Source organism: Aethalodelphis obliquidens, unplaced genomic scaffold, assembly GCF_003676395.1.
Source record: "Aethalodelphis obliquidens isolate GAN/ISIS:26980383/991018 unplaced genomic scaffold, ASM367639v1 scaffold14, whole genome shotgun sequence".
Lineage (NCBI taxonomy): Eukaryota > Metazoa > Chordata > Mammalia > Artiodactyla > Delphinidae > Aethalodelphis > Aethalodelphis obliquidens.
Window position 1 is genome coordinate 3,468,089 of NW_020837958.1, and position 19,056 is coordinate 3,487,144.

Sequence of the window (19,056 nt, forward strand, 5' to 3'; positions counted from 1 at the left end):
AAATCCCAGGTTCCAGAAAAAAAGGTAAGTTAAAGCCATAGATATAAGGGAAAATTGATGCCAGGGAGCTGAGGTTTATGGAGAGCAAGGTCAGATTCTTACAATGAACACATGAGAACAAGAGTGGGGTGTGAGGGAATCATACCTCAAGCTTACGGGCAGGTAGAAACCTCCCCTGCAGAAAACCCCAGAGCCAAGTGCTCCTTGATCAGAGGCCAGAAGAATCCTAGAGAAGCAATGAAGAGCTTTGCCATCTATCATGGCAAGGTTGGGAGGTGGGGAAGTTACTCTCAAACCTTCAAAAGAATACATCAGTAAGGTACACAGATATAAGATCCAAAATTACACTACCTACATGGATGGTAAGGAAACAAAAAGCCAAGAAATTAACCTAAAAACTTGTCCAAAACCACTGAAACTCCTAGAAACAGGCAGAAGGAAGCCCGAAGGAGGCCTGAGAGAAGCTTTCACAGACTTGGATCATCAACAGCCTACTGCCAGGCCATTCATAACCCTTCCTTCCAACTTTTAGCTAGATGAACTCAGAATTTAAAAATCTGCAGATTGCACATGGAAATAAAACACCAAGAACTCAAAAGAACAAGACAATGTGAGAGACTACACATCTGAGATAGGAGACTGGGCAAGCTAAGAAGAAATACGCTTATTTATGAACTTGTTAAACACGTTGACTTAGAATGTTAAGGCAGTAGGTTAAAATTTTTTAAAGAATCACTTTATATAGTTTTTCTTAACAGAGTTATAATTCACATACCATAAAATTTACCATTTTAAAGTGTACAATTCAGTGCTTTTTAGTATATTCACAAGGATGTGCAACCATCACCACATTTTTATCACATTGAAAAGAAATCCCACATCTGTTATCCATCACTCCCCTTCCCCTTCTCCCTGTCCTTGGCAACTACTAGTAGGCTTTATTGCTATGGACTTGCTTATTCTGGAAGTTTCACATAAAGGAAATCCTATGTCACCTTTTTGTGACTTGCTTCCTTCACTTAGCATGTTTTCAAGGTTCACTCTGTATTTTAGCATGTGTCAGTACTTCATTCCTTTTTATGGCTGAATAATATTCCACTGAATTGGCAGACTACATTTTGTTAATTGACTCATCAAGTGATGGACGTCTAAGTTGTCTCCACTTTTTGGCTACTGTGAATAATATTCCTGAGAACACTCATGGGTAAGTTTTGGTGTTAACATATGATTCTCTTGGGTATATACCTACAAATGAAATTGCTGGATCATATGGTGATTCAACATTTAATTTTTTTGAGGAACTGCCAAACTGTTTTCCAAGGCAGCCATGCCATTTTACATTTGGTAATGGCTTAATTTTAAGATTAGGGTATATAATGAGTACGGAGATGACAGACATTATGAATGGGTCTTTTTTTTTTTCTTTTTTCTCCAAGTATTTCCTTGTTACTCCTTTCCCTTTTAATCCATAATATACAACCCAGATAAATAGGCTATTGCTGTATTCTTTAAGGTTTTTTTTTAATTTACAAAAACAATGGATAGTTCTTCTCTCAGAAGACAAATGTAGTTGTAATTTGTATGACTTCAAGCTAATTTTAAAAAGTTTTTATTATGAAAAATTTTACACATCACTCCGCTTCAACAGTGTAGAATAAGGTCTGCCCTTAGCCTCTGCCAGAAACACAGGTAATTTCTCCCTGGAAGAAAATAATGTTGTCCTAACTCATAAATTATCTCTATAATTTTTCATATACAATTTCTGGCACATGTTAAAGTAAACCAGGCACTCAAGGAGACAAACACAAATGATCAAAATCCAAAAGATATTAGAAACACATTAACAGTTATCAGACACAGACCTTAAAATTACTATGCTTAATATGTTCAATTAAATGAAGCACAAAATTGAGAATTTGGACAGAGAACAAAAATGTATAAAAAGTAGGTAAGTATGATCCAGCCAGATTAGTAGGGAAACATAAAAGTGAGCAAAAGAGAATAACAGTAGATTATAGTAGGGAGTCAATGCAGATTCTTCTATAGGTAAAAATTTAGGGACATTAATCTGAATATAGAGAGGGGGAGATGAAATAAAGGGATTAGAGGCAGGAAGACCAGCTAGGAAGCCATTTCAGTAATCCAGATGAGAGTTGGTGATAGCACTGGATTAAGGTGAGGCAGTCAATAAAGGAAGGAAAGAGCAAATAATTTCAAAGAAACAACTGAATAATTTGGCAAGAGATTACACAAAAATGACCCCAGATAATACCTCTAGCCCCTAAAACTGGGAAAAGTTAATTAACATCAATTACTGAAAAAATAATTATGCTTTCCAATTTTTAACAGTTTTTAAATGTTCTGGATTCAGGCTTAAAAGCTCAGTATGGCAAATCAGGAACAGTTAATAAGAAAAAACAGTTAAGGGAGTTCCCAGCGGTCCAATGGTTAGGACTCTGCGATTCCACTGCAGGGGGCACGGGTTCAATCCCTGATCAGGAACTGAGATCCCGAAAGTTGGGTGGTGCAGCCATAAAACAACCCCACCTCCCAAAAAAAACCAGTTAGGTACAAGTTCAAAGGTAAAGAGAACAAAACTGTAATTTCCCCACTTTCTAGGCATCAGAATTAGTAAATCATAAAGATCTTTTTTTCCATTTAGAAAGTTCTTTGTAGACAAATGAGAAACAGAATGGAAAAGTTTAAACAACTGAAATAGTCTTCTACCAAAACAGTTACAAAGAAAGTCTGAAAATAAAGAAGAAAGCAGAGATACACTCACTTGGGAGGGAGGGGGAAAGAGGAAGAAAAAAGAAAGAGGGCTTCCCTGGTGGCACAGTGGTTGAGTCTGCCTGCCGATGCAGGGGACACGGGTTCGTGCCCCAGTCCGGGAAGATCCCACATGCCGTGGAGCGGCTGGGCCTGTGCGTCCGGAGCCTGTGCTCCGCAAAAAAAAAAAAAAGAAAAAAAAAAAAAGAAAGAAAGACAGAAAAGAAAAATAAAGCAGGGCCTTCCCTGGTGGCGCAGTGGTTAAGAATCCGCCTGCCAATACAGGGGACACAGGGTCGAGCCCTGGTCTAGGAAGATCCCGCATGCCATGGAGCAGCTAAGCCCATGCACCACAACTTCTGAGCCTGCGCTCTCGAGCCCGCGAGCCACAAATACTGAAGCCCACATGCCACAACTGCTGAAGCCTGCGCGCATAGCGCCTGTGCTACGCAACAAGAGAAGCCACCACAATGAGAAGCCCGCTCACTGCAACGAAGAGTAGCCCCCGCTCGCAGCAACTAGAGAAAGCCCGCGCGCAATGAAGACCCGACGCAGCCAAAAATAAAATAAATACATTTAAAAAAAAGAAAAAGAAAGCAGAAGTGTCGATATTTATGACACTTCCAGACCAGAAGCGATGAAATGAGATTAAAAGGGACATTCAGTAACGATAATCTCTGAAAATATGATAGCCATAAACCTTTACATGTTAGCAATATAACAATAAAATACATAAAGCAAAAATTCCTAGAGATACTAGGAGAGCTTGATAAAACCAAAACTATACCTGAAGATTCAACATACCTCTTTGATATATCAAGTAGATATAAAAAATTTTTGAGGATCTGAATAATAAAAACAAGTCATTCATATATATATACACATATATATGGTGGCATATAGTGCGAGTCACTCAATCTTTCTGTACTTCAGATTCCTTTCTCATAGGGTTGTGGTGAGGATTAAATGAGATAGTTCCTGTAAAGAGTACTTGCCACATATGAGATCCTCAATAAAGCTCTTAGTTATCTAACTCTACCTTTCACATTATTCTCTTAGGTTCAAGGGACACCACAAACTGATCATGTTCTTGACCATTAAAAAACTTTTTTTCCAAGATGTTATTGCCCATAATTCAATAAACTAGAAACATAATAAAAAGTTAACCGTGTATACACTAGGAAGCTTTTTATAATAAACATTGAAATAAAAACCAGTTACAAATGATCTAGAAATTAACAAAATGAAGAATATTTGACAACAAATGAGACACAGCAAAAGAAAAATTCAGAGGAAAACTTATAGTCTTTATAATTAAAAAAAAAATCTCAAATAAGTATGCAATTTAAGAAACCAGGAAGTAAAGTAAATCAAAAGAAAATGGGAAGTGGGAATAAAGATAAAAGACAAAAGCTGTGTTTGATTAACTAAGGAACAATTTAAAAACCAGTCTAAAGAATACATAAGGCCAATATCCGATTTCTTGAAAATTCCAACAGAAGTAGATTAAAGCATAAAAACACCCTTAAGCTTATATTTAAAACAGGGCATTTAAACCTCCACAAGTATTTCTCTACATAATCTCTCCTAATGACATAATAGCTCTGGGCAATACAGGAGGAAGGTGAGGGTGGCGACAAACCACCCTGGAAAGAATAATATGATTTTTAACTCTATTTCTTTCATATTTGTATGAATCAAAAGTCAAGAGTGAAAACTGTATTTTCCAAAATAAGAATACTGGGTTATCACTTCTATACATTCTTTATTTACCTTTATTTTTACTAAGATACTGTTGACAGACTGTGCATGTTGAGTTGTTTTTCTATGTAGTGGTGACTCACAATCTTCTCCCTTCTCTTGTAACCAAGGGCATATGGGGGACACCACCAGGGCAAAAGCAAATTTCTTGTGCCACCTATACTGGTATTTAGAGGCTTTCTCTAACAAACTGGCTCACATTTACTCTACAGTTAAAAACAATTATTTAAAATTAATTTTACATCCTCTTAAGGGATTTAAAATCTTTTTAAAGATTCAAAACTAATTTTACATCCCTTTAAGGATTTTAAATCGTTTTAAGATTTAAAACCCAAACTTCAAGTTGTTGGTTTTTTTTTTTTTGGTGAGGGGTGGGGCGTGCACCACTTGGCATGCAGGATCATAGTTCCCTGACCAGGGATCAAACCCGTGACCCTCTGCGGTGGAAGCGTGGAGTCTTAACCACTGGACTTTGAGGAATTCCCAAGAAAAGTTTCTTTTTCCCCTTGGTCATAGAGGTCTAGTTAGCCTCCTCTGCATTCTCCCTTTGCATACACTGCCTTTATCCTGTCAGGGACTACCTGCAGTTTTTTGGTTTTTTTTTTTTTTTTGCTGTACGCGCGGGCCTCTCGCTGCTGCGGCCCCTCCCGTTGCGGAGTACAGGCTCCAGACGCACAGGCCCAGCGGCCACGGCCCGCGGGCCCAGCCGCTCCGCGGCACGTGGGATCCTCCCGGACCGGGGCACGAACCCCCGCCCCCTGCACCGGCAGGCGGACTCCCAACCACTGCGCCACCAGGGAAGACCTACCTGCAGTTTTTACTGCTCTCCACAATTTGACAAAGAGGAGGCAAGGACCAGTAACCCCGTGCACCCTCTCTTCTATTAAATCCATGCATGAAAAAATGAGGCCCTATGGAAATTTATTTTACTCGACACCCCAAGTTGGAAATTACTTCTAAATTATCCACATATAAAGTTTAGGCAAGCTTTTTCCAAGAATAAACTTTTAGTAAAGTATACATATTTTAAGACTCTAAAGTCAACATACAAGCCAAAAAAATCTTAAGCAATACAGTAGTTCAAATATTAGCTGAATAGCCTGCATTTCTTACTCAGTGAGTTTCTATACTTTTCTTCCATTAAAAAATAAAACCAGGGACTTCCCTGGTGGTCCAGTGGTTAAGATTCCTCGCTCCCAATGCAGGGGGCCTGGGTTCGATCCCTGGTCAGGGAACTAGATCGTGCATGCTGCAACTAAAGATCCTGCAGGCGGCAATGAAGATCCTGCGTGCTGCAGCTAATACCCAGTGCAGCCAAATAAATACAATTTTTTTTAATTTTTAATATTCATTTTTGGCTGTGTTGGGTCTTTGTTGCTGCGCGTGGTCTATCTATTGTTGTGGTGAGCGGGAGCTACTCTTCATTGCGGTGCGCGGGCTTCTCACTGCAGTGGCTTCTCTTGTTGTGGAGCATGGGCTCTAGGCACGCGGGCTTCAGTAGTTGCAGCATGCAGGCTCAGTAGTTGTGGCTCATGGGCTCTAGAGCACAGGCTCACTAGTTGTGACACATGGGCTTAGTTGCTCCACGGCATGTGGGATCTTCCCGGACCAGGGATCAAACCCATGTCCCCTGCATTGGCAGGCGAATTCTTAACCACTGCGTCACCAGGGAAGTCCCATAAATAAATATTTTTTTAAATAAATAAAAACAGGGCTTCCCTGGTGGCGCAGTGGTTGAGAGTCCGCCTGCCGATGCAGGGGACACGGGTTCGTGCCCTGGTCCAGGAAGATCCCACATGCCACAGAGCAGCTGGGCTCGTGAGCCATGGCCGCTGAGCCTGCGCGTCCGGAGCCTGTGCTCCGCAACGGGAGAGGCCACAACAGTGAGGGGCCCGCGTACCAAAAAAATAATTTTAAAAAACCAAAACCCAAAAAACTTAATTTGAATAATAAAGGGTCATAGAGTGAGGAATGCAGTGCTCCAACCACAGTGTTATTTTCATCTCTTCTATAATAATGTAAAAAGTGTTTAAAAGTAAAAGTTTTAGGGATTTCCAAGCATTACTAAGATTAAATAAGTTCCCTCCAGATAAAAATTCCAAAATAAATAACTTCCACTCCCAATGGAACAAAATGTAATTGCAGAGCTTTGGTAATGAACCTTATCAAGTGACAGCAATAAGTTCTATAGTGGTTGCACTTTCTGGTTAGTCAAAATTATCTTTGAAAACTCACTCATGTAGTAGGACTCATGTCTTTGGAAGCTCAATGTTAATGTCTTAGGCTTCTTTTTGCATTTAGGCTATGGACACCCTGCTCTGAGTCATGGAGGTCATAAGCTGATGCAGCTGGGTGGATGCAAGCAGGAAAGACAATGGAAAAAAGGAGATTTCTTGCCCCCACCTCCATACGGTACAATTCCAGTACGCGTATATGGCCGGACTGAATTGTGTCCAGCTGATTTTTAGTCCTTAAATAAAACAATATAATTTGGAGTATTTAGTAGCTGAAGATCTGCAGTTTTTGATCTGCAGTTTCCACTTGAGGGAAAAAAAATACAAATAATAAGAACTGTTAGGTGTAAGTAAAGAAATAGCAATTTGTATGAAATGTAAATCTCAAAAGTTGCCATAGCCGTCTTAACTTCTGACCCAAAGGGGTACAATTTGAAAATGCACTACATGCATTTTACTACACAGGTCAATACATACGACCTTTGCTTCATCACTTATTCATCATCCCCTGGGTATGAAAAATATTAACTCAGGATTCCCTTCCACAAGCACTTGCAAGACTTCTGCTCGGCTGAAAAATGGAGTTGAAAGAAACAAACAAAAACATATAATTTAATTGGAGCCATGATAGCCACACATGAAAGGACTAACACATAAAACAACACACAATAACCTGGAATTAATTTAGTGTAAAGAAAGGACCTGTTGTTTCTTATTATTGCACATCTCCCATTGAAGGTGTTCAATAAATTATACCACCTTAGGAGATGACTTTTAAAGTAAGTGTAATGAAAAAATAGGCACTTTTGTTCTTTAAATATTCGTTCATTCACATCCATTCCCCCGCCCTCCACCCCTCTCTCTCTGGCTGTGGGATGGCCAGAGGAAGGAATACTAAAAGTGAAACGCTCCACTGAATTGACCAGAAAAACTTGGTAAATAACTGAGTGAGAAAGTGAAAACTGAGATGAGTTAGTGATGAATCCAAGAAGGTGCTTAGCCACTTACCCAGAGATTTACTTAATGAGAATGGATCGCAGGTTTCCACAGGTCATTCCACTGCCAGTAAGAGAGTCGTGAACCTTGGGTCCCTTTTTGCACTAGTCAACAGTCACCCTCACCTACACGCGGAGTACATATTTGGCACTCAACAAATCTTGATTGAATGAAAACCTATCTCATTCATACTGGTACCCAACCACAGAGTTATGGGCCCACAAATTCCTTCCAAAATGCCTTTAACCCAAAGAGCTGAGAAAGCAGAGTCGAAAGCTCTGGGCATCTCTGTAAGGACTGGGAATGATCAAGGGCCAATGAAGCCTACAGTAACCCGACTTCCCAAAGAAAGCTTAGGGGACTGACCTACAGCTAATAGGCTTCGGCTTCGCCAGGACGTACCCGACAGGCCGCAGGCCGCAGGTCCACAGCCTCCCACCCGGGGGCGCTGAGAGATCCGGGGGTATCCCCCCTAAAGTTAGTACCTGTGAAGCTGCGACACAGAGAGTGGCTCGGGGCTCTCATTACGGAGGCCGGGGCCTGGGGCCGGCCAGCTGCGCCTCCTGGCTGAGAGCTCCGCGCTCCGGAGCTGCACTGACAGCACGGGTCGCAGATAATACCTCACGCCTCAGGAGCCTCGTGGCTCGCAGGCCCCGGGAGTTTCGTTCCCAAGACTGCGCGAGTTGTCGCACTCACGTCTACAGGCGCTCTTCAGGGCTTCCCTCACAGCTCAAGTGATCACTCCTGCCTTCAGCCCAGCAGCCGGCCGCTTCCCGGCGCCGCCATCGTTACTGTTTGTTTTCATCCGCTTCGGTGACGGCGGTGGGAGGAAGAGGGCTATGGGGGAAATACAGCTATCTAACCTCAGCCGCCCTTTCGGCACAGTATGGATGACCTACTTAATCTCTTTCCTGTTTGACGTTCCCATAAAAACTGGTTTCCTTACCATGTAAGTCTGATTCACCAATCTCTTCAAGCGTCTCAGAAAACAAAGGCGTAAAGAGGCGGTCTTTGAAAGAGCGTGAACCTTTGGGCCGTGTGTGGAATGTGCGCCGGCGAATCGCAGGTTGCGGCGGCAGCGGCAGTGAGGACACGGCTTGGGGCGGGCGGTGACGCGAGAGGGCGGTGCCTACAGAGAGCGCCGTGGCGGCTTGTGCTCGGCCGCCGGTTCCGGAGGAGGGCCGGACCCGGCTGGGTGGGTGGGAAGTGCGGCTGGTAATCTGGCAGCCGCCGAGAGGTGGGTGAGCGGCCTCGGCTGACTTTGAGTGGCCGGGGCAATCACACTTCCGTATTCATTTCTAAGACATCTTTTTAAAAGCCTTAGAGGTGGAGCTCTCCCAGCCTCTTCTTTTGCGCCTTCCTTCCAACCTATCTGGTCTTCCCTACTTCCTTTACCTCAGCCTCACGATTTGGATTTCTTGGGGTGAGGGGAAAGGCTTTTGTTACAACACAGAATCTCCCGTCTACCAGCCTGGGTCGTGGGCGGTTTTTTGCCCCTTCTTCCCTTGTTAGACTAGTTTGAACAACGACACTCCCCCCTCCCCACCCCCATCTCTTACCCCTTACTTATCAGGTGGAGCCAGAGGGCTTTGGGTAATGAATCCTGCCGTGACTAATCCCTGTCCTGGGTAGCTATGACTTACGTCAGTTGCTTCGTGGCCTGTATAGTTAGGAGCAGACCTCTTTTACTTTGTGGATAATTATGCCATCACCTCCATTAATCTTTTGTTCTTCCCAATGCAAATGCCAGGCATTAAATGAGCCACCAAAATTCAGCTCCCATTCTCCTTCATACCAAAGCAAGCCTGTTGTATTGCCATGAGTTAGTGGCGAAAAACCGAGTTACAGTTATAGCACCTTTTTTTTTTTTTTTTTGTACGCGGGCCTCTCACTGTTGTGGCCTCTCCCGCTGCGGAGCACAGGCTCCGGACGCGCAGGCTCAGCGGCCATGGCTCACGGGCCCAGCCGCTCCGCCATATGAGGGATCTTCCCGGACCGGGGCACAAACCCGCGTCCCCTGCATCTGCAGGTGGACCCTCAACCACTGCGCCACCAGGGAAGCCCTGATGTGGATGATTTTTAAGGTCTTTATTGAATTTGTTACAATACTGCTTCTGGTATTTTTTGTTTTTGTTTTTTTATGTTTTTGGTTTTTTGGCCGCAAGGCATGTCGGCTCTTAGCTCCTCCACCAGGGATCAAACCCGCACCCCCTGCCTTGGAAGGCGAAGTCTTAACCACTGGACCGCCAGGGAAGCCCCTGAATCACTTTAAAGTCTTTGGTAGGTTTCTAATGTTTTTCGTTTTTTTCTTTAACCTTTACAGAGAGAAGATTATAAATGCCAGAGCCATTTAAATGATGGTTAGCTGTTGAATTCTGACACTTCCTTAAATACCTTCTTGCACCAACATCTTCAGTGGGAAGAGTTCAGGAAGAGTAGCAGAGGGAAGGAGAGACAACAGTTACATGTACCATGGCTATACCAATAACAGTACTTGACTGTGATCTCTTGCTATATGGCCGAGGTCACCGCACATTGGACCGCTTTAAGCTGGATGATGTGACAGATGAATACTTGATGTCCATGTATGGGTTTCCTCGACAGTTCATTTATTACTTGGTGGAGCTCTTGGGGGCCAGTCTTTCTAGACCTACTCAGAGATCCAGGGCTATTAGCCCAGAGACACAGATCCTTGCAGCACTGGGCTTCTATACCTCAGGTTCCTTCCAGACTCGGATGGGGGATGCTATTGGAATCAGTCAGGCATCTATGAGTCGATGTGTTGCCAATGTCACCGAAGCGCTTGTGGAAAGAGCTTCGCAGTTCATCCGCTTTCCAGCTGATGAAGCCTCCGTGCAGGCTCTGAAGGATGAATTCTATGGGTTGGCAGGGATGCCAGGGGTCATAGGGGTGGTTGACTGTATCCATGTGGCAATCAAGGCACCAAATGCTGAAGACCTTTCCTATGTGAACCGCAAAGGTCTTCATTCTTTAAACTGCCTCATGGTGTGTGACATCAGAGGGGCACTGATGACTGTGGAAACAAACTGGCCGGGGAGCCTCCAGGACTGTGCTGTGCTGCAGCAGTCTTCTCTCAGCAGTCAGTTCGAAGCTGGGATGCACAAAGAGAGCTGGCTGCTTGGTAAGTCTGCAGGTGTAAATGCTTCATTTTTGAAACTATAAAAAAAAAGTTTGGGCAGAGTAGAATGAAATATAGGGGTCTATAAACCTGAGACTCAGTCCTGTTCTGTTTTAAGCACGACCTCAGATGAGAACTCTCTGAGCCTTAATTTTTTTTTTTTTAAGCAGGACTGAAACAGAAGTAATGTCTTTTTTTTTTTTTTTAAGTCTTTATTGAATTTGTTACAGTATTGCCTCTGTTTCATGTTTTGGGTTTTTGGCCTCTAGGCATGTGAGATCTTAGCTCCCTGACCAGGGATGTAACCTGCACCCTCTGCATTAGAAGGTAGAATCTTAACCACTGGACCACCCCAGCCTTAATTTTTTTAAATCAACATTTAAAGGACACTTGTTAACATTTAAAAACATACAATTTGACCCAGCTCTTCTTGGAGGTACATGTTCAGAAATATGTAAAACAAAATTACAGGCATTTGCATCGCAGCAATGTTTTGTACTCACAAACAACAATAGCAACGACAACCCTACAAAAGCATTCCCCTTAAATATAGCCAAGATACTTATCAATGCAGATCTGGTTAAATATAGTACATCCATACAATTGAGCCTTAATTTTTATCATCTGTAAAATGGTGAAAATAATGCTAAGGGCAGTAATACCTATTGTTAGGATTAGGGAATATATATGAAAGTTCACTCTAAAGTATTGTGAAAATGTATTATTTTTGCCATTGGTGATTGACACCATGATATCTGTATGAAAATGATAGTAGACAGTGCATTTATTCAGTTCTTATGGAAACTCACTTCATAGATCTGTTTGCCTGAGTGCCCTCGGAAAGCCTGGCTTAATGATCTGAGTAGGACAAAAACCTATTCAGTACTGAGCAGTGCAAACTGATGTGACTGTAGAGCTGGGAGGAATACAGTTAGTTAACAGTGATAAAACCCTCGAGCCTGGCAGCTTTTTTGTTGTCTTTTTTTTTTTAAAAAAAAGAACCATTCTATGTAAGTAATAGGACAAGGGTTATCTTGTACACAACATGTTTTGTGGGAGATGAAGGCACATTAAGGATTGGAAGACCTCTCTTTAAGGCCACTAATCATGTCTGCACTGCACATGTTCATAGCACAGTGTTTTACTTGTAATAAACACTCAGGAATTTTTCTCTTTAATGTGCTGATTGTCAGTTAAAGAAAAACCTCCCCTTGGGACTTCCTTGGCGGTCCAGTGGTTAAAACTGCACGCTTCCACTGCAGGGGCCACAGGTTTGATCCCTAGTCGGGGAACTAAGATCCCACACGCCACACGGGGCAGCCAAAAAAAAAGAACCCTCCCACCCCTGCCCACTGTTCCAGGTGAGGAGAAGAGACTGCTGTCACACTGATTGGTTTAGAGCTGCCAGGGTACCATGAGTAACATCTTGGAACTTAACTGATTTTCTTCAGTTGTTGCTTCTTTTTTTTTTTTTTTTGCGGTACGCCGGCCTCTGACTGTTGTGGCCTCTCCCGTTGCGGAGCACAGGCTCTGGACGCACAGACTCAGCGGCCATGGCTCACGGGCCCAGCCGCTCCACGGCATGTGGGATCTTCCCGGACCGGGGCACGAACCCATGTCCCCTGCATCGGCAGGCGGACTCTCAACCATTGCACCACCAGGGAAGCCCCCAGTTGTTGCTTCTACACACTGTTGTCAGTGCCCCACCTTCTCGTTACCCTAGTGGAACTTTGTCTTAATCCCACCTTTTGCCTACTCTGAATTTTCAAATTCCATTTTCTTACAACTCACACCAAGAAGTGAAGGGAAGACTGCAAGTGTCTCATCCAACTACTTCTTCCACAGCTGGGGAAGTACTTGGGTTCCAAGCTGATTTCTTATGAAATCACTTTGGTACCCTAACTCTAAAGCCAGCTAAGGGGACTTCCCTGGTGGCGCAGTGGTTAAAAATCCGCTTGCCAATGCAGGAGACACAGGTTCTAGACCGGGTCCGGGAAGATCCCACATGCCATGGAGCAACTAAACCCGTATGCCACAACTACTGAGCCTGCACTCTAAAGCCCGCGAGCCACAACTACCAAGCCTGCATGCTGCAACTACTGAAGCCTACACACCTAGAGCCCATGCTCTGCAAAGAGAAGCCACTGCAATGAGAAGCCCCCGTACTGCAACGAAGAGTAGCTCCCGCTTGCCGCAAATAGAGAAAGCTTGCGCGCAGTAATGAAAATCCAACGCAGCCAAAACAAAAAAAGAAAAAAAAAAAGATGGTTGATTTTATCTTAAGAACACCATCAGATTTGTAGAATGGTACTAGATTTGCCAAACCTAGAACTAGCTGTGATTCCCCCTTGTTTTTTTGGGTTTGTTTGTTTAGCATATTTTCATCTTGGGTGTCATCCCTTCATGTCCTCATTCTCGTATGCCCCTTCAGAGGGCATCACCTAATTCCTCTTCTCTAAATGTACCTGCTCCTACAAACAATTCAGCCTGAGTTATTTCTTCAGCTCTTGGGCTAGTCTTGTTAAGCAGCTTTGGGTAAGATCTGCCAGAATGTCTCTTGGATGACTGATCATGTAAGCAATTGTAGTCTGTTTAGGAATTCTGTTCCTAATCCCCTCCTGAGTGTCTGTCTGCCAGTGGTGCTTGGATTATAACCAGTTAATGATGATGCAGCATTTTATAAGAGGTCTACATTAACTAGCTTGTCTTGTATGTCTTCCCAATTAAGGCTCATACTGTTTCTTAAGAGACGTTTAACAAATATCTAGTATCTGTTTTGCTAGTCATCTTAAATGTTTTTCTTACTCTCTTTTACAGCATTATACCATTGTTTTAGTGACTTTGAGTCTGACATTATTAGCATTTAGTGACTAGCTCCTTCCTCTTCCTGTGCCTAACATATCAAAGGATGGGTGACGTTTATTTTTATTTTCTCACTTGTAAAATAAGGTCAGTAGTATCTGCCTAGTGGAGTTGGGATTGGACAAGTCATAGATATTATTTTCATTATTATTTACAACATCAGTTTCTAAAATTCAGTATTTAGTAGGGACGAGTTCAATTAAAATAGGTTGTACTTAGGAGGAAAAAAGTCAGCTAAATATACAATTTGAAAATTTTGTGAGCCATCTCAGATATTTAAAGTTAATCCAGTATACCTAAAACTAATACAGTGTTATATGTCAATATCATTCAAAATAAAGTTGGGACTTCCTTGGTGGCACAGTGGTTAAGGATCCGCCTGCCGACACAGGGGACACAGGTTCGAGCCCTGGTCTGGGAAGATCCCACATGCTGCGGAGCAACTAAGCCCATGTACCACAACTACTGAGCCCACTTGCCACAACTACTGAAGCCTGCATGCCTAGAGCATGTGCTCCACAACAAGAGAAGCCACTGCAGTGAGAAGCCCATGCACCGCAACGAAGAGTAGCAGCCAAAAATAAATAAATAAATAAATTTATTTTAAAAATAAAATAAAATAAAGTTAACCCATGGGGAATTCCCTGGCAAACCAGTAGTTAATACTTGGCTCTTTCACTGCCACAGGCCGGGATTCAATCCCTGGTCAGGGAACCAAGACCCCAGAAGCCGCATGGTGTGGCCAAAAAGAAAAAAAAGAAATGTAAGCTCCTAAAAGAAAGGAGTGCTATATGTTTGGAACAGTGCCTAGCACTCTCTGAACAATCCATAACTGTTTACTGAAATTGATGGTGGGTGAGGAACACAGCAACTATACAAGTTGGTATTCTTCAGGTCTATTTGTCTCAAATTTCTAAGGGGTTGTTCCTCTGAGACATTTCATCTTCCAGATTTAGTGAATCAGGACAATTAAACATTATAGAAACATTGCACTATTGTAATGGGACATTGCACCCCAGTTTTGTTTTGGTTTTAGCACTTCCCAGGATTATTCCATAAAGAAGTCACTTAAGGGAAATGCCTTGTGTATATTATTTTAATTGACTTCTGCTTTTATTTCTTTATCCCTATTACTACTTGCATCATTATATTTATGGTCTCCTTGTTAATGTGAAATTCTACCTGTTCCTCTATTACAAAGGCGTGGTTCTAATGAATGTAATATCTAGGAAGGCAGAACACCTGAGTTCTCATCTCTGCTGGGAGTTTTCTCTTATTCTTCTTAGCACTGGGAGATTGAATGATTATTGTCTATGAAATGCTCTGAAATCCCTAGGTAGTGCTTTCAAACCTGACATTTTAATGGTAAAGTCAGAGATTTTTCCTCACAAGTGTTTTGAGGTCCCCTGGCAGAATTCTCTTTTTCTCTCTTGCACTCTTGCTCTTTAGAGATTTTGAAGATTGGCTTGCTATGTGATAGTTTCTATTAACCTTTTTTATTTTAAATTTATTTTATTTAGTTTTGGCTGCATTGGGTCTTCCTTGCTGCATGCGTGCTTTCTCTAGTTGCGGTGAGCGGGGGCTACTCTTCATTGCGGTGCGTGGGCTTCTCATTGCGGTGGCTTCTCTTGTTGCGGAGCACAGGCTCTAGGCACGCGGGCGTCCATAGTTGTGGCTCGCGGGCTCTAGAGTGCAGGCTCAGTAGTTGTGGCACACGGGCTTCGTTGCTCCGTGGTGTGTGGGAACTTCCCGGACCAGGGCTTGAACCCTTGTCGCCTGCATTGGCAGGCGGATTCTTAACCACCTGTGCCACCAAGGAAGCCATATTAACTTTTTCTTAAAGAACAATATCTCTGAATTCAGAAAATCCTGGAATTCCCTGGAGGTCCAGTGGTTGGGACTCCGCGCTTCCACTGCCGGGAGCCCGGGTTCGATCCCTGGTCAGGGAACTAGGATCCCACAAGCAGTGCATTGCGGCCAAAAAAAGAAAATCCAGAAATTTCATTTCCTCCAGTGCCTTCACCTCTGTCCTACATTCTTTCAGACTTAGCTTTCTTTAGCCGGGTCAGCTTTTCTCTGTTGGTTTTAACCAAGGGTATTCCCAGCCAAGACTCACTCTGGTCTTCCTGCTCGTGACTAGCTATGGGCTCTTTATCACAGCATTTCCCTCTTCACTTCCCTGGTGTGCTTTGGCTCCGGAAGCTGTTGCATTTTCTTGTCCATTCTCTGTACATGCTCCTGGATTTTCCTTTTTGTTTGTATTCCAGTTATAAACATCTGTGATGTCTTTGGGCCTTCCCCACAGGTGACAGTTCCTTCTTTCTCCGCACCTGGCTTATGACCCCACTTCACATTCCCGAAACTCCAGCCGAATATCGCTATAATATGGCCCATTCTGCAACTCACAGTGTGATTGAGAAGACTTTCCGAACCCTCTGCTCCCGATTCCGCTGCCTGGATGGATCCAAGGGGGCACTGCAGTACTCACCGGAGAAGTCCAGCCACATCATCTTGGCCTGCTGCGTCCTCCACAACATCTCCCTGGAGCATGGGTTGGATGTCTGGTCCTCTCCAGGGACAGGACCCGTGGAACAGCCTCCTGAGGAAGAGTATGAGCACATGGAGTCCTTGGACCTAGAGGCTGACCGTATCCGTCAGGAGTTGATGCTCACTCACTTCAGCTAATGTGGAAGGTGGGGAGCGGGGAGGCTTTCCAGAAGGAGCTGTGACAAACTTTCCCTCTCACCACCCCCTACACAGTTCCATCATCTAGCATAACTGAGCGTGTGGACACTTGTCACAAACTGACATTTAATCTGCGTGTTTTAGAAAGGTTGAGGCTAGGCCAGAATATCTCGATTTATTTGCAAGTTTATTAACTAAACCAAAACCTCCGAGACAACAGTTCTCTACTATCCATTGAACACCAGGTTAGCACCACTCACTCATTTGAAAGTTCCTTGGTTGCAGACGTTTATATCGTGCTTACAAAATCAAAGCAGTTATCTAGAGATTTCAAAAGAAAACAATATTTGTCCTGAAATATTTGGATGGCATTTTAGCTTTTCTACTTTACTACCTATATAGGCATAATCTGAGGCAAGTGTGAAGAGTAAATTTCAGTTGGGAAATGGTCTTCTGACATCAATAAACGGCTACTAATGTGATTTTTCAGCTTTGTGTTTTTAAGAGGAGGTTAAGGACAGTCCAAAACCTCCATCTTAATTCTGTCTGTAATAACTGAGCTGTGACTTGGACCTAGTTCCCAGGGAGAACATCTGGACTCCAATCTCTTACTTCCAACCCTGAGTAGGAGCTAAAGGCTAAATGGGTTTAAGAATTCAATCAGCTTAAAGAAGACAAGTCAAATAGAGACAAAATAGCAAGCTTACACTTTACAGGGGATCTAAAGACCCTGATAGATTGATGGGCAAAGGAAATTCACCCAGGTTTAGACAGTCCACATCTAAATAGATCACATTTCTTATGATCATGATGTTAGGATGTCTTTTGGGCCATTCTGCTTTGAAATTCCTTGTTCAGAAAGAAAGTTTAGGGGATACAGAAGACATGTATTAAAAAGGAGAGGTAAGGGCTTCCCTGGTGGCGCAGTGGTTGAGAGTCTGCCTGCCGATGCAGGGGACACGGGTTCGAGCCCTAGTCCGGGAAGATCCCACGTGCCGCAGAGCTGCTAGGCCCGTGATCCATGGCCGCTGAGCCTGCACCTCCAGAACCTGTGCTCCGCAACGGGAGAGGCCACAGCAGTGAGAGGCCCGCGTACTGCAAAAAAAAAAAAAAAAAAAGGAGAAGTAAAAGGAATATAATTTATTGGTATGAAATGAATTTTGGAGTTAGACCTACTTGAATATCTTCTGTGCAAAGTGATGGACAGAATTTCTCAGGAAATAAATAATCCTCCACCAAGTCTTATTCTAAAATTATACTGATATAAAAATAACCTGATTGGAATAATGAAAGTGTGAATTAGGTTCACACATTGGTGCCTTTGCTGGGACAAAATAGAGACTTTCCTGAGGATTGTTTTGTTCCCAGTTTCTCAGCCACTCACCCGTGTGATCCCTCTGAATTGTCCTCATGGATCATTTCCTACCTGTCTTTGGCAGTGTTAATCTGGTGATTTTCAAAGTAAAGAAATGAACAGCTGATGACCAAAGAAATGTGGAAATAAATTGAAGGTGACTCATCCACAAGATTAAAAACAATTATGGATTATTATCTGCTGTTTATTTCTACTCCAAATGCTATTTTCCATCATCATCCTACTCTGTAAGGAGTGGGTCCATTTGGCAGGAGGTTGAGCTTAACAAGTACAGTGATATTGCTGAGATGGGAGTGGACAATGAAGGGGTGACTGGAAACTTTTGTTCTATTTGTTATGCAATAGAGGTGCCCTGTTATGTTTCTTTCTTTGTAAAGTTTAACCTGTGACCCAAGCTTGCTTTGTCTCCCTGATAAGGCAATATTTTAACTCTCACAGTCTTTCCAAGTTTCCTGATGGGTATTTTTCCCTCTAAAGTTTTGGTTCTATTATGAGTATTGCATGAGGAAAGGCATACTGCCACCCGTGCATCTTAAGAGGCAAGGTGGAGTGTAATCTTGGAAAGTGCCTAGCATTTTAGCTTTAGAAAACCACATTAAAGGAAAATTGGGGTTTTCACAACTTAACTCATTAGATGGTGACATGAAGCCTCAGTGGGAGGGGCAGTCTGGGGGAGAATTCATTAGCAATTTCAAGCCTATTACTTGCACACCAAAGATAATTTCTAAGTGCTGAACAGACTGAACATTGGCTGGAAGTGTTTTTCCCTGGGAGCATTTTATTTCCTAATAATTCCACAGAGTAACTGTTAAAATCTATTCCTTTAATCTCCTTTCGACCTGGATTTTTATAGGCCAGGATTTTTTTTCAGTCCAGTTACACTTTCCTCAGAATAACCTAGGGGAGGGATCACGATCTGTATTTCCAAATTGCCAAGGGTTTGCTTATAGGGGCTTTTTATAGGTGCCTGAGAAGTCTTCTCTTGAGGTCCTTATTGTGGATTTATAGTATCTTCCTGGTATAGCGTTGGGACAAAGTCAAGGATTTCACCTGTCTTATATAAGCCTCATCTTCCCGTAGATGATTCCATCTGGCCAGCATAGAAGTTCTCCAGATTTGCCCTTAGCTGTTCCAAGACAGCAAAAGTCCCAGGATATATTAAGGGAAAACTACAATATTGGGTTATCAGTGGTTTACTAATTCCAAATTATACAAAAGAGGGACCATAAACATAT

General features: G+C 42.9%; 2 protein-coding genes across 14 annotated transcripts in view; one reads left to right on the top strand and one right to left on the bottom strand.

The window, feature by feature from the left end:
- ATG13 (autophagy related 13) overlaps positions 1-8,841 on the bottom strand; it is a 46,876-nt gene extending 38,035 nt beyond the window's left edge. For 3 of the 13 annotated variants that reach the window (XM_027114821.1, XM_027114820.1, XM_027114818.1), the window contains exons 1-2: positions 8,246-8,841; positions 7,773-7,885 (exon numbers count right to left, since the gene is read on the bottom strand). The gene's annotated coding sequence lies outside the window, so the exon portion shown is untranslated. The remainder of the gene's footprint in view (positions 1-7,772; positions 7,886-8,245) is intronic. The other 10 variants (XM_027114822.1, XM_027114819.1, XM_027114816.1 and 7 more) reach the window with 9 other exon arrangements.
- A 53-nt stretch (positions 8,842-8,894) lies between these two features.
- HARBI1 (harbinger transposase derived 1) lies at positions 8,895-17,130 on the top strand. Its single transcript, XM_027114832.1, has 3 exons — positions 8,895-8,997; positions 10,084-10,902; positions 16,067-17,130. The coding sequence occupies exons 2-3, from the start codon at positions 10,233-10,235 to the stop codon at positions 16,444-16,446; spliced, it is 1,050 nt and encodes a 349-aa protein (XP_026970633.1). The 5' UTR covers positions 8,895-8,997; positions 10,084-10,232; the 3' UTR covers positions 16,447-17,130.
- Positions 17,131-19,056: the final 1,926 nt, after the last annotated feature.